We start from the raw sequence: 17,062 nt of genomic DNA on the forward strand, positions 1-17,062 counted from the left end.
CTAAACATGTCTTTCCAAATTGCACAGCTTTAAAGTAACCATTATTATTTGCAAATATTTTATCTTCTAAGCAATGCTCAAGTAGAAAGAAAAAAAAAATTATAACATCAAACATCCATGATAATAAATATAATTTAAAACAGTCAAGATAAAATAAATGTAATTAAAAGAATAATGAAGAAGAAAATAATACCTCTCCAATCACTTGAAGAATTTGGGTATATGGACCAATAAAAAAACATGAAGACAGGAAGTTCCTCGAGTCCACAACCCACAACCATTGGGAAGGGAAAGAAAACTGAAAAGTTAAAGCGGGCTACAGTGTGGGAATGGCGGGCAAAGGTGGAGCAACTCCGGCGACATACTCGCCATCTCCGACGACCAATAGGAAGAAGAAACCACCGATTTTCAAGGAGGATTGGGTTCGACCCGATGGCCGCGGTTTTCACCAGTGCAGACCCGCGTGTAAGCCCCCACTGGCTTTCAAATTGAACCATTCTGTTTATTTCTTCTCAAACTCAGTATATGTTTTTTATTTTTATTTTTATGAATCTGTTATTTGTCTTCGATTTCTTCGGCGTAGTGTTAAGGTTTTGATGTGGATACAGTCTATAATGCCTTTTTTTTTAAATTATGTGTATAGTATAATGTTAAATTGTTAAGGTTTCTATTGTTAATGCTGTTTTCGGATTATTATGCCGCTTCATACCGAATCCGAGAAACATTTTGTGGATACGTTTTCCTCATTCTATTCAAATTGATGAACAAATGCTCCACGATGCCATGATTTTATTTGGTGAAGTGAGATTGAGAGAATTAAGAGTTTTCCTTCTAGACATCATTCGTTTGTTGAATTTAGAGGCATTGGTGAAGCTCGGGTGCCAAAGCAGTGGTGGTCGATTAATGATTATATGTTCAAAGCATTGAGCTGGCACTTGGCAAAGATTGCCCTGTCTTTTATCCTGGAAGTAAAGGGCCTGTACATAGTGAATTAGTTAATGAGCATCAAGCATAATAATCGTCCTATCCTATGAATCCAGATAGTTTTCCTGGACAATTGATACCTGGTGGTATTGTTATGCCTAATGTTCTAGGGCAACCTTTTGGTTCTCAAGGTCTTGAACCTTGTATATATATCCGGTCCTGATTTTAATGAGATGGGCACACTCCACAATTTCTGGATGGTGGCTCTAAAAGTTGGATGGGTCCAAACTGGAAAAGGCCATCTCCTCCTGCCCCAGGAGTGCTTCCGTCTCCTATGCCTGGTAGAGTGGTATTAGGCCTCCTACAAGAGGTGGTGCATGGGATGTACTTGACATAAACCAATTTCAGAGAGATTCTAAAGGTTTGAGGATAGATGGTGCTTTGCGCATTGGTGATGCTCCATTTTCTGTAAGGAATATAGAACAGACATTTGAATTGATCCAGTTGATGATGGAGGTGGTTCTGGTCCAAAGAGTCCTTGGTCCATTTGGCACTAGGATCACATCTGGAGTACCTGGTTCTGTCTGACCTGATATTTGAATTTGATCATATACGGATTATGGCATGGAGTTATTGTGAAAGGGTGAACTCTTGTTTGTTGTGCTAGATGTGTGCCTATTTGAAAAGGGATAGGGATTGAGATTCCTGATGTTGTAGATTGCGCTGGTAGGACTGGTAGATTTGTGCCCTAGTAACTCATCCTTACGAAACTGGCCAATAAGGTGAGAGATGCCTAAGCTTTATAAGTTCTTATCAGGTACTATCTCTAGTCAACAAGGAACTTGGGTTTTCACAATACATCTCCTCGTGCCCAACATTATTGGACTTGATGTGTGGATAATATGACAGGTGTCTTAATAGACACTGATACCATGTTATAAAACTTTGTGTGGCAAGAAATGAACACAATTTTCATTTTTCGAAGGAGTTTGTTTATATACAGTGAGATATATCAATGCAACAGTGTGAAACTAACTCTAACTGTTATCAATACTGATTAACTAAGCACCTAGCAAAAGACTAAATAACTTTTGATCATTGAAATGAACTTTTAGATTCACGTATTTGCTTTGAAATGTTGATTAGTGGCACTGCTTTTTGATAAGCACATCAATATTTGGTGACTTGCAGTTTTCAGGACTGGTGCTGTGAATGCTGCATCTGGATCTGCTTACGCTGAGTTTGGAAATACCAAGGTCATTGTATCAGTGTGAGTGGTTCTTTTATCTCACAAATGTGTCATTTAGTTAAGTTAGCTTGCTGAGGTTTGTTTCTTCTGGCGTTGTTGTTTTTTATGCTCTCTTTCTAATGTGGATATTTTTGTTTGTTTTTCTTAATTTAGATTTGGGCCAAGAGAGAGCAAGAAGGCGATGATGTACAGTGATATAGGGCGTTTGAATTGCAATGTCAGCTTTACAACGTTTGCAACTCCGATTCGTGGGCAGGTATATGAAAGGCTATACTTGTACCTTATTTTATGTTGTGTTCTTCTGCATCTTCCATCTTCGTGGTTATTTGAAGTAGCCTTTCAATATATTATATCTCACAAAGTAGGGTTCAGACCACAAAGAGTACTGTGCGATGCTTCATAAAGCTTTGGAGGGTGCAATAATACTGGAAACATTCCCCAAGACAACTGTGGACGTTTTTGCATTGGTGCTGGAATCTAGCGGCAGTAAGCATAATTTTTCATATTGATTTTCTATTTAATTTGTGATTAGTATAGTTCAGGTATTCTTTGATCAAGGTTTCCAATTACACAACAGTCAAACACAAGGGACGTATTTATATTAATGGATGTCATGTACATATGATGCCTGCCTCAATTTTCTATAATTTAGAAGTTTTTTATGGACACCTTAAATGTAGATATCAAGATGTGGTCATTTATGGTAGTCTGGTTCGTAGTGGATTTGTTTGAGAGGCTGAAATATTCCTTTGAATTTTATAATGGAAGATGATGAATGATCCTATGTAATTGAAACCTTTTGGCAAAATCTTAATTTTATAGCAGGTAATAGTATTAGTGAGTGTGTTGCAGGTGATCTCCCAGTTGTCATATCATGTGCTAGCCTTGCCCTTGCAGATGCTGGAATAATGATGTATGATATAGTTGCCTCAGTTTCTGTGGTATGGATCTTGCTCACATTTGCACTCTAATGTCACTAATATATATGTACTTGCTTTGTAGGGTGCACGATCTGTTTAAGCCATTTTAAGTTTATTTTGAAATTTTGATTTACTATAAAATCATCTTCTGATTTCCTTTTCTCTAATGATTTCTGACTTGGTACCCACATCACACATTTCATACATTATTAAATTATATTTTCATTTAAAAATATGCTTTTAAACAAATTTTTATTTATTCCAACTACTTTTCAGCTGATACCAAATTCTATGGCATAATTGCGCGAGTGTGTGCTATTTTTATTGGATGATCTTATGGACTTGTTAATGCCAGGTTTATCTTCATAAAAATCATTATGAGAAAATGAGATCATCAGGATGAAGACTAATGACCTTATACCTATTATGACTATGCGATAAATTCTTCCTTCCTTCATGATGTGACTATCTTGCTGCTGGGAGTCTCATTATTTTCTAATGATTGCAGTCATGTTTTAATAAGAACCTTGTCATTGATCCTATTTTGGAGGAGGAAATTGGCCAAGATGGCAGCTTAATGATTACTTGCATGCCTTCTCGCTATGAAATCACCCAACTCACCGTTACTGGGGAATGGTCCACCACAAAGATTAATGAGGTTTGCCTATTTTAAAGTTTTTTATTTTTTTTAAATTAGATTTTTGGTCCTCTAATTTATTATTTAGGTTCAATTTGGTCTTCTAATTTTTTTTGAGTTCAATTTGGTCCTCTAGTTTTTTTTTGTTCAATTTAGTCCTTTAATTTTTAAAATCGATTTTTTTATAGAAATGTGTACTTTGTGGCAGTTTAAAACCACTTAGTGACAATTTTGAATTCCCACAAAGTGTGATTTCTTACGATTTAGATTGAAGGACTAAATTGAATCGATTTAAAAAAATAAAAGATCAAATTGAACCAAAAAAAAAAAACTAGTGGACCAAATTGAATCTAAAAAATAAATTAAAGAACTAAAAAACTAATTTAACCTTTTTTATTTTATTTAAATGCCTATTTTGAAGTTGTGAAAATTGAAATTATGTCTGGATCTATGAAAGCCAAATACTCAAATTAGCATAGTATTGTGTCAAATGCATGTCTAACACCCTATGCATATGATACACCAACATATGTATTCAGGGTATATTCTCCAATTTATTTTATTTTTTAAATATTTTTTTTACCAACTTTCGGGATACAAACTCAGGTACGGTCTGAGATATGGCACTTTGATATTTTCAATTGAAATGAATCAAATGATTGTGTTGCAGTATTAACCCTAAGCTTCTTTTACCATTTTTTACACATAGCACCGTCAAAGCAAAATAGGAATGGGCTAGGGCTCGCTCGCTGGTTTCTCAAATCTGGATGTTGCACATTGCTTCTATACTTTCAATCATGCATTGCAATAACATTGATCTTGAAAGTCCTTGAGCCTGGCACATAACATCTGTTTACACCCATCACTTCTCTAACCATTAAAGTATCTTATTCACTAATCATCATCTATGGTTATATATTAATGAGAAATAATCAATGTCATTACAAAATGTTGTACATTTATGTAAGATGTATGTGGTGCATGTACAAATTCGTGCTAGCATATTTAGGCCAGATTGAATTTTGATTTTTTAAGAGTTTCCTATCTGTGCACATCTGTGTCATATCAAGAGGCTTTATAGGTGTGATCGAGTGTGAATGCTTTTTCATTTTACTGATTTTAAGAAACAGCATTTGATCGTTTCATTTGAGGTTTTCTGCTTTGAGGATTACATATTTGTATTGCTAATTGATCATCTAAATATCTGTATCTCCTTTTCCCTGCCCTACCTATTATTGGTACTTATTTGATTGCAGTTAATAAATACAACTGGAATTGAGTTAAGGCTATTTCCAATTTATAGAAGTGCTAGTTCGATGTAAAGATAGAATGTCTTCATACCTATTGTTCCAAATTGGTTATTGTATTGACATAATATATTTAATAGAGATGGAACGAACTCTAGTGACATGTTTAGCTTCCCACATGCAGGGAATGCAGCTGTGTTTGGATGCTTGTGCAAAGCTTGCGAAGATTATGAGGTCATGTTTAAAAGAAGTTGCTTCGGATTCCCAGGAGTAGAATGACAGTTCTAAATTAACACAGATCGCCTTATGTGCTGTTGTGTTGGAGGAAGGTAGGGAAAGGTGCCTTGAATGCCCTGAAAATTTTGTGCTCATGATCTTGTCAAAGACAAAGTAAATTACTCTGAATTTCGAAATTGACAACCACCAACTTGAGTAAGGTGAATTGGGTTGACCCTCCTATTATTTTTCTGAAAAAAATCCAAAAGATAGTAAAACCCCAAAAAAAAATACAAATGCATGAATTTTTTGCTGGTTAAGTTGGTTTTTTTTTTTACCTTCTAGATCGGATCATTTTGGAAGTCAACAATCCTGATGGAATTTTACATTTCGGACCCCAAAAAAGGGGTGAAGGAAACAACAGTCATGCTAGTTTTATATCAGGAAAACACGAATTTGGTATTACTGTGTTTAACCAAACTTTGAAATGTTAAATGAATTGTTTAGTTATTAAATTTATTAAGTTGGACCATATAATAAATCCCAAACCGTGTACTAGACCTTAATCTAACCCTATGGTCACTCAAAATGGATCCCCTCATGTCTCTCCAGCAAAGAAAATAAAATTAGAAGCACACAAAAAATAGAGAAAAATAAATGATTTTTTTTTGGATGAACTTAGATATTTTTTTATTATCAAAAGTCAAGAATTAATCCCTTGAAAGAGATTTATTAAAGGAATTGATATCTCTTAACTGAAGTTTTTTCATACACAAATCAAGAATTAAATTCTTAATCACGTTTAAAGGATAAAGTTATTTATCAATTATGTGATATACCATGTCAGTAAAAAATAAATTATATGTTGGAAAAATGAAGAGAAAGTAGAGATAGAGGCAGATCGTGATCATTAAACAGTATAGTGTGAACTTGCTAACGTATGGGTCACAAACTCGTGCGTCCAGATTCTAAATAAAGTTTAAACTCATCCATTAAAAAAAAAAGCACTTAACTCATTATGTATTATGAATCCTTGGGTGCCTCTATATCATAGTCTGTACAAGTTGATTTGATATCATCCGGGAGGTACAATCAATCATAGTTCTTCATTTAAAGCTAACACAAGGGTTGTCAAGGCTTTATTTTATATATGCATATATAATTTGCTTTTTTTTTAATGCCTTGTATATATGCATATAGAATTTAATTGTCTTTTCCTACTCCATCATTTCACACAACAGCGAATTCCAAATCTGCCAAAAAATACACATAATGTAAATTTCCGTCAAACTTTCACAACTATTTGACACAAGAGAACGTGAAAAGAATTGCCGTCTAAGTATAATAATATTATGCAGACACATGTTGAATTTGTTTCTAATTGTCATTTCTAATTATGCGTGAAGAAATACTGTTTATGATAATTAGTTGTTATTCCACCTGACTCAGGCAGATTGACTTAGGAAATAAACTATAAAAAAAATATATAGATTTAATATTAAGAGAAAAATCAAAATGATATTTTATCTAAATTCAAATAGTAATATGTGCAAAATTTGAGTTAAGAAGAAGTTAAACCACTCAATTAAACAACTATCAATTAAACCACATTAGACTTAGATTAAGTCTAAAAATACTCCTAGTCCTATCAATTAAAATGATCATGCTCAAGTCCTAGATTTGAGAAACAAATTAAACCAAATTAACTAACAACCCAATTCTATATTAGGAATAAACATCTTTTATATTAGCTATTAGAAAAGAACTGCCTGATACACGTTGATAATAATCTTTTATGTAATTGGCATGAAGCAAATACGACAATAGATCTTGCTGGCTTGTTGTCGTTTAGCACTTAAGGAAACCCAACATTCCGTAACTAAACCATATTAATTAAAAACATCACAGCAGGCACACCTAATTAATACTCTACTAATAGTATGTGTTTAAGTAGTAAATCTCCTTTATTTACACGAAAATGTTGCACAGTCAAACACGTACCACTCTGTTCTTAATTACTTGTGAGTTGTGACTTCTGCAGCCACCAATTTGCTTTATATTTCTGATATATCATAGATAACTGCTTGTGGAGAAAGAAAAAAAAAGTGATATTTTAAACAACATACATGCCTCTGTCCCTTCCAATGGGGCATTTTGTTTGCGGTTGATGCTACTTGCTTGTCATATCAATACCAATATAATGGAATAGGAACTTAACATCTTAACTTCATTGAGTGTCCATGAATAAGAGAAAAAAATTATTAAATAAAATGTAAAACTCATTGAATTTTTTATTTTCAATAAATTTTAACTAATAAAAAAATATATTCAAAAGAATGTAACCCTAGTGATTAAAATTCGCAGAACTTTATGAGATTTCAAAAATGAAAGCAACCTTCCAGCAGTGCTTCATGGTGCATACTTATATGCAAACTAATAAATTGGTGGATTCCTTTGCCAAATCTGTTTTATCTTTATATTCAGATGTCTGTTTTTATAACAGTATTCTTCATTTTGCTATAAACTTCGGATGATGATGTAGTTAACTCCAATTTGAATATTAATTAATTTTGTCTAAGGCCTCTTCTAGCCTAGACAATTCATCAAAAAAATAATAATAATAAGCTTATAGTTTTTTTAGGAAAATTAACTTTTAGTTATCATTCAATCATAACTTAGTATAATAAATTTATTAATTTTTATAATATTTATCCTAAAAATTATTCAAACGATGATTTTTAATTGGTTAAAGTGTAAATGTTTTTACAATACATAGAAATTAACCTCATAACGTAGTAATTTATTTCATTAATTTTTTAGCATTTTATTTTGAGAAAATAAAATACTGTGAAAGGTTTTCCTCATTTCGGAGCATTAAATGTAAAATAAATATATAAAAACATTAAACTTAGTGCGTAGTCAAGTCATACAACATAATTAACTTAAGGCATGAAACAAATTGAGCTTATTAATTATTGGTCTTATCTGATATGAATATTTTTTTTTTATAAAGTATTATACGTAAATTTTTACTCAATCAAGTGAAGAAGTATGAGTGGAGAGAAAAAATTGTTTATGTATATATATATATATATATATATATATATATATATATATACATATATGTTTTTTAAAATTAAATGTTTTGTGTACCTTCATACAATTTTTATTAATTATACTTATCCTAAAATAATAGAATAAATTCATATTTATAATTTCGCTATTGATTATAAGTACTTATAGAGGAACAATATAAAAAAATGAGAAAAATATATTAAAATATAATGGTTGATTTTAATATCTACTAGAATAAATGTATGGTTGAAAAAAAAATGTATTGTATTTTTTTTATTGTTACTATGACATTGACCTAAAGTATCAATTAACATCATTTTTACTATAAATAATCTCTATTAAAAAAAATCTAACAAATCATATTTAATGAAATCTCTCTTTTTAATTATATTTTTTTATTCACAAATTTAATTAAAGATTTGAGGTTAGTATCATTCACACCAAAACATTGGTTAACATGTTTTAAAAAAATCAAAATTTAAAATAAAAATAATTATCATGCATTAAATTTCATAACTGATTATGAAATTATGTCAATGATTAACAAATCAATCAATTATCATATTCCAAATCAAGTTGTATCATCATCATTTTATAATAACAAATTGTTGTAATACTATTGTAATAAATACTAAATTGATAGTATTTTTTAAGGATTAAATTGATAATATTACTTTATATATTATTTGATTTGATTGATTTGATTATCTTTAATAAAACAATAAATTAATAATGATAATTTAATTACTAAATTATATTATATATTATTATCTTTAAAAATCCACCGTAATTAATTAATTGTCAACAATTTTAATCTATCACATCATATATAATCTATAATACATTTATTTTCCTCTTTTTTCACCCGTCATACAGTATATCACTCTATTGAGTGTGCATAAATTATTGTCATACAGTATATCACTCTATTGAGTGTGCATAAATTATTTTCCTTTGAAGAAATCATATATAATCTATAACACATTTTGGATTACTCAATTCATAACTAGACTACATGAATTCCGAATCATCTATTCCAGAATTATGTTGGTATAGTTTTAGATTGAGTAATTCATAATGCATCTTATGTTCTGGATTAATCAATCCGAAACTTTAATTACTAATATAATTGAGTAATCCGGAATGGATATTGTGTTCTGAATTACACAATCCAGAATTCCTTGGTATAGCACTTTTCCGTTATGATGAGTTGAGGGGCATTTGTGTCAATTTGCGGTGTTTCAACCTTCTTATTATAGGGTGAAGCAAAACGGGAGGTTTAAGAAGCAATAGCCATCAACTACATTGCTCAATGCCTCGATCCAAATTAAAATCTCTCTCATGCCATTACATTTAAGGCCCACTTGAGCGTAGACACTATACTAAAGAGGAAAAAGGTAGCGTAGAGTGAAAGGGATTTGAAATTATCTTTAAACTAATAAAAGTAATGAATAAATATATGATTTTCTGTGTAGACTTCCATCCCTCCAAATATCTTGGATTTAATATCTTTTATTCTAAAATTATTCTCATCCTACAAGGACATCTTCCAAGGTGAGAGGTGCATGGTTGGAGGCAAGGCAACCACAGATCTAAACAAGGGTATCATTTTTACAACGGTGGTATTGATCATTGATGTAAAAATTTCTTATTTTATATCAGTTGTATTGCAACCAATGTAAAACTATCTATCTATAAAACTTTCAATCAAACTAATGGATCAAGTTGATGAAAATGGTATAATTATAGTATTTTTAATAATTAGAGAAGTTGAATAAACTTTTTAATAATTAAGAGACTCAATTAAACTTTTACAAATGATGAAAGGACCAATTATATAATTAAGCTTATTATAAAGACTGTTGAACTCTTGTTATGTGTCGGGCGAAGAGTTCTTCAAGTTTGCTAATTTATTTATTTATCTCCATCTTTCTTACTCTTTCCTTGATTATAAAAATCATTCAACGACATTTTGTTCATTCACGTGTTGGTATTTAGTTGTATGCAGACCCAATATTTTTTTCACCCTTTCTCTTTATTCTCTCTCTTTGTTGTTTCCTAATTTTTAAACACATATTCGGTCTTCAAAAGAAAAAGAAAAAGCATTTGGTGTGAATCCAAAGTCCACATATGTTGTGCATTAATTGATTTTAAAGTTATATGATTCATGTTTAGATGATTTTATTATAAAATAAATTAAAAATAAAATTCAGTATAATTTTTTTTATCCAATACAAAAATTACCTAAAATTATTTCAATTTATAATTAATTTTGGACTATAATTAATTTTAGACTCTTCTTTAACGTGAAAATTTTATCTAAAATCAATTTTTGCATTCAAAATCAATTCTCCAACATAAAATCATATACACACATCTATATGCATCCATACTTATAAATTTAAAATATTTTAGAGTTATGGATATTAAAAAAATAAAAAAAAATAAAGGGGTATTTACAAAATAAAAAAATTATTGATATTACACTTAATGTTATTAAATAAAACTGAGGACGAATTAAAATAAGTAAAGAACCCACTTCTTTTTACCAGATCACTAAACAAAAATATTAATTTAATATAAAACATCACAAAATAAGTGTCACATAATAAAAGGACAGATAAGTATAGAGAAATAAGAGCAGGTAACGACTGTTTCATTTTTATTAATAAGAAGTAGAAACTCAAGTTTATAATATAAAAATCACTATTATAATTAAAATTGAAATTTGTTAAGAAACTTAAAAAAAAAATGGCTAACTTTAAAAGTCATAATCTTTGACCGACTGCCTTTTGTTTGGATGTCTATCAAGCTTAACTAAAGCATCTTCCTTACTTGTGACTGCTTTATATGATTCCCTTAGGATTTTTAAGTTTCCTAGAAAATAGGAACGAACTATATTTCAAAGTGGCAATCATTCATTTTTCTTTGGGATATTCTGTTTGTTGTTTTCTCTCTTTTTCTATTTTGTTGTTTGTGTAGTCTCTTTACGAACTGAAAAACGAATTCATGATGGTGTAAGCCACCTATGATACCTGACTCTGCATACTGCATACATTAGGTCGAATCATGAACATAAATGTGTCCACCAAAAAAGCCATTTGCATATCCCACAATAATATGTTTTGTGCCACGTGAAAATTTGTATTTGTATGAAATTATTATGTGTGAATTCGAATTAATTATTGATTATCAGGCATAAAAAGAAGCTCAGAGAAAGATTGCAAACAAGTTGGAAAAGTTAGCCGCCAGGGCACTATTACTACTACAAATTAAACCCTGATTAATTTGCGGCACTCTACTGTTCTAGGTGCTCTCACAAACCTACTTTATGTGTTATTATAGATTTGAAAAATAAAAAAATGAGCACATAATAATTCGTTGACCGACTTTTTTGGTTGAATTTTAACCACATGCATATTTCTCATAGTAACATTGCTTGAATTTAATATACTATCTTTATGTTTGTGATGTGTCAAAAGTTAGAAGTTATACTAACTAGGTAGTTTTGATTTTGAAACATCGTATTGTCTACTTATGATTTCAATCAATTTCTATGTAATTGTTAGTAAAGTACTAGAAAATCCTACAGGAAAAATTCACCACAAACCTGTATGATGCGAATCTTTGATGCAAATTCAATTTAAAAATAAGAGACAAGAAAATAATAAATAGGAGATAAGATAAAGATTTAGAAGAAAAGATAAATATAAAAAATCGAAGATAGAAAATATTAAAATATATGAATTAAAAGATGATAAAGATAAAAGAATATAGAAGATAAAGAAAGATAAAATAGGGAAAGTAAAAGATAAAATGAATTAATGTGATAATGTTTAGACCTAGCTTGTTTTATTTGCCTAAGATATATTATTTTAGATTTTTCTCTATCAATTTATGGTGAATTTTTCCTACCCACATCTGTTATTATGCTCAATTCAGATCATTCACGATGAAGATGTTACTTTATGCATTATCTTTCCTAAATCTCTTTCCAGAGATGGAATCATAAACAACATTATTAAGTATAAAGATATATACAGAGGTACAACAAAGTAACCTTATCCATAGAAAATGCAAGGTTGAGATATCATTTCTCATTTTTGTTAAGGATTATCGTCTCTCGATCGACTAACCCCTTAAAGATGATGCAAAAATGAATGATACATGAAATTAAAATAAGAAAAAAAATAATAGGAATGGAAACACCTGATTGCATTGATAGATATGAAATATTATAATACATCTGTTGACTTTTTAGGCCTGTCAGACCCTAACTAAGAGGGTTTTTAACTTCTCATTGTCATGAGAAATTTTTACACTTTAGGGGATCGAGGTGGATGGAAGAAGATGATGGATGAATAAAGAGAGAGGATTTTTCCTAAGGGATAGACCTAATGTGTGGATTTTGAGACTCTATCTCTTCCTTCTTTGGCTTGACTCCCTTTTTATGTAGTTACTGCAATGGACTTTGAGTTTGCACAAAAAAATCTTCCTTATTTATATTTTTGATATTTTTTGGATTTTTTTTATCTTAATCCTTCCTTTTCATATACGCAAGCCATAAATAACAAAAATATCAATTCATATCATTTAAGCCAAAAATAACTACTAAATAAATATTTTTGAAACGGTTAACAGTAACGCATATTTAAAATGAGTTGTGTAAAACTTTTATTTAAAATGTGTAAAACTAGTAGATAATTATTTCTCAAAACTTTTGTTAAGTGGTGTAATAATTGTGTTCATTACTTTCCAATCATAGTAAATGAAATAAACGAGGTACACAGAATTTCTAAAGAATAAAAATACATCAAGCATTATTTTGGATTACCTACAAAAAAAACTTGTATACAAATATTAATTATATAATATAAAAACTTGAATTATTTCTCATAAACTCCAATGGTTTTTGTTGAACAATATTGTTTTATCTTGAAACAACTCTTGTAAACAATAACATTGATGATGACGTAATTCAAAACATATATTTAATTATACAATATAAAAGCTTGAATTATCTTTAATAATATACTTCTAACTCTATACAGGACTTCTTTTTATGAAGTGACAGGAAATAGGGGTAAGGATTGAGTCTGCCTCTTGCATTCGTTTCTAGCTTCAAATATTTAATTTAATGTACGTAATTATATATTCAAATAATTTTATTTGAAATAATTTAAATCATTAGTAAGGATAAAATTATTATTTTTTTAAATCTTTAACGTAATTATATATTTTTATAATTCAAACTCAAGACTATAATTTGAGTTAAAAGTCAAAAGATCATGTACTAATGCATCTACGTGGTCATCAGTGGTGTATGAAAAGCAAATGTGGGTGAAAAACAACAAGAAAACATGAAATTTTCCCCTAAGGAAAAGGTGGTAGACTTGTCGATGGTTGAAATATGAAGTGGACATCGAAAAGAGGGACAAAAGCTAGGAAAGGAAAACAGATTTGGACCCCTTGGTTCTAGCTAGTCAAGTGATTCCCTTAGCCCTTTCACGGGCCACATGTAAAGTCAAGCTCTAATTAACTTCCTAAGCAATATTAATGTGATTAACTATGGACCCACTTTGACAATTGGCCTGGCTCTAACTCGTTTCATATGAAATTGTGTAGTTTTACTTTTAACTTTTATTCAACCTTTTATGAATGACCTCCAAAAAATAAAATCAACTTTCCAATAGAACTTTTACATTTTCATGTTATCCGCATTAAGCCACTGATTAATATTCATGATCACAATCACATGGGAGGCTATCTGGTACAGTGAAAAACACTGTAAAAAATTTGTTTTTAGCCTAAATTAATGGCTGATAAAAGTCATCTTGAACACTTATAAAAATAAATTCCATCTTAGTTTACAGTTTTTTCCAACAAATGAGCATTAATATGTAAAAAGTTAATTTATAATAAGAAAAATCTTATAAAAGGAATTTTTAATGCTAACAAAATGTGTTTTTACTAGCGTTTTTTTTTCTTTCTTTTATCTATATAGAAATTAACGATAAGTGCTAAAAAAAATTATAATAACTTATGCATTATATTCAACAAACTAAATTAGACCCCTCAATGCAAAATGTGTTTTTACTAGTGTTTGTTATAAATTTAAAATTGGCATAATATTTTTATTAACCTGATGACCATTATTTAATTTTTGATAAATATTTTAGTCATAATTTATATTTTTATATATAAAAAAGATACTAATTACCACAAAAATATCATTTAGTACATAATATAGTTTAATTGGTAACCCAAAGTTCAGGAACTTGAGTTCAATTTCACAAAATTAATTTTAAGAAGAGATAAAAAGATTTAAATGTAACTAAACTCTAGAGCAAATATTAGTCTCATAGTTGATCAAAGTTTATAGTGATACTTATAAATCCCACCAAAAAAACAAATGCCCCAATTAATTATTTTAAAAAAATTGAAACAAATGCATGGGAAATTAGAAGAAAAAAAATATTATTTTTGAAAAAAAAAACTAGTTATTTAAAACAAAAAGTTGTAAAGAAGTGCTCTTAAATGAATATGTTTATAAATTATTTAATCAAATAAGTTATAAATATGTTGAAATAACTTGTTAATTACATCCTTGATCATCAAAAAAGGTAAAATTGATAAATAAATCCCCTTTGCAAAACTATAAAATCACTGAATATTATTAAAAGCCGCGTTTACTATCACCTTTCCATCATTTTCAATTTGGGGCATATATAATCTAGTCGGTCAAAAACACGTTCTTCAAGCTTTGACACATAAAATGCAATAATAATGCCATGACTCATGAGGAATTCAGTTGACAAAAAGGATATAGTTTCATAATTAGCAGTTATGGGTGCAATGTTAATGTCGCTGGAATGGAATGGAACACCATGATTGGACCCAGCAACCAACTTAACAAATAGGCTTATTATTGTTACTTTCTATATATCTCATAACTCTTGTCATTTTCATTGGTACCCCATTACTATTAAGCACTTCTTTGTCCAATACACGGGTCATATATATATGAAGTATGAGTTTAATTTAGATCATACTACGCAAAATTAGCAGTATTTAATGACCTGAAAAGAACACATAAATTGAAGGTATAGGCAAATATCAAACTACTCCATCAAATAACGACCCCTTGAGGATGAACAAGCCCCCACACATGTGAGGAGTACATCAAAGTCCAATGCCGGTTATATGTATGCATCTCGGGGACGGTGGTGCTTATTGGTTTGTCACATTTCATCATAGACTTTGTGAGTACTATACACTCATTTCTATATGTTTTAAAGAGAGGATAGATTTAGCGTGTATATAGCCAATTGGTTCTTCGGGGGGGGGGGGGGGGAAAAATTAAACCTAATAGTGGATGCATTAGTTTACTAGTCAATAACATCATGCAAGGTTATGATTAGTCTAAGGGTTTTGAATGAAATCAATAATTAGTAGTACAATCAAAAGGGTTTAATACACTTTTGAATTGCCATTTTTCAAATTAAGTAAAAGGAAGTTTGACATATATGTTTCATGGCAAAAGGACCTTAGAAATTTATGATTTTCACAAGTACAAAGAGAACGTATATCTTCTACAAGAATATATACTCGAGTTGAATGGGAGGTAAAAAAATTTGTCTTTAATATTATGGATTAATTATTGAAATAACTTTATGTCGATTTATTCATGCATGCGATGGTCTTTAACTTTTTTTATTCTATGAAGTCTTGAGCCTTTTTAGAAGCAACTATCACTACCTACAAGTTTAGCACAACTAATTAATAGATAAGTTATATGTATTAAGCATATTGTCCCTTTAAAAAATACATTTTGTCAAGAGTTTATTTTTAACTATGCACGAGGGAAACTTTGTTGAGAAAAATAATACTTATTTTAATAATCTTTACACTTCGCAAGAAATTTTTTAACTGTCAGTTAAACTGCCACTTTGTTCACAATAGATTTTCATAATTTTGTCTTTCTTTTATGAGTTTGTCGGAACACAAAGCATGATCTCGTCGGCCTAAGAATGATGTACTCAAATGTCATCTTTATAATCTTAAGCACTTTATTACATAATATGAGAATTATACTTTATTTTTTTTAGACAAATATTAATTTTTTAGTTTCTTAATTTTTATTAGTGAGAATATTTAAATCCATGACTATTATACTCCCTTCCTTCTACATTTTTCCATGTTAAAATTTACTTTTTATTCTAAATAAAGAAACCTCAGTGCCCGTCACTTCATCCAATAATGATGACAAACTTTCAAACTTGAATAAGAATATAAACAATTTATCAAGGAATTTATTATAACACTTTCAGAGTTTTAGTAAATTATATAACCTCATTTGTTGGTTTTTAAGTCTCAAAATCAAATTTAATAAATGAAAAGGAGTTAAGATAATTTTATTTTCATAAATAAATTCTCATTATTTGATTTGGTTTAGTTAAAATTTAAAATAATAAGTGTTTTAATAGATAAAATTATAAAATTAAATAAAACTTACAATAATGAACTTAATGGTTTAGTTAATCATTTTGTCTCCATATCCGTGTAAACTTTTTGTTTTGCTCCATATACTTAAAAGGACTACATACATTTTATTGCCTGTAGTTTTTCATGTTTTAATCCTTACGCCTCTATTTTGTTACAGTTTTATACCACTAAAAAACTAATAACTAAAACTAAAATATAAAAAAGTTGCTTGTATATAGACTAAAACGTAGAACTTTTAAATATAGAAACTATAACATATTGTCTATTTTTTTTTCTTCATCATGTTATT

The 17,062-nt window shown here is 29.6% G+C and overlaps 1 protein-coding gene across 1 annotated transcript; it reads left to right on the forward strand.

The window, feature by feature from the left end:
- Nucleotides 1-239: 239 nt before the first annotated feature.
- LOC100819105 (exosome complex component RRP41-like) lies at nucleotides 240-5,513 on the forward strand. The gene is made up of 7 exons (XM_003538128.5): nucleotides 240-465; nucleotides 2,116-2,194; nucleotides 2,327-2,429; nucleotides 2,539-2,659; nucleotides 3,026-3,114; nucleotides 3,602-3,751; nucleotides 5,162-5,513. Exons 1-7 carry the CDS (start codon nucleotides 330-332, stop codon nucleotides 5,249-5,251), a joined length of 768 nt encoding a protein of 255 aa, XP_003538176.1. The 5' UTR covers nucleotides 240-329; the 3' UTR covers nucleotides 5,252-5,513.
- Nucleotides 5,514-17,062: the final 11,549 nt, after the last annotated feature.

The sequence above is a fragment of the Glycine max genome, chromosome 11, assembly GCF_000004515.6.
Source record: "Glycine max cultivar Williams 82 chromosome 11, Glycine_max_v4.0, whole genome shotgun sequence".
Lineage (NCBI taxonomy): Eukaryota > Viridiplantae > Streptophyta > Magnoliopsida > Fabales > Fabaceae > Glycine > Glycine max.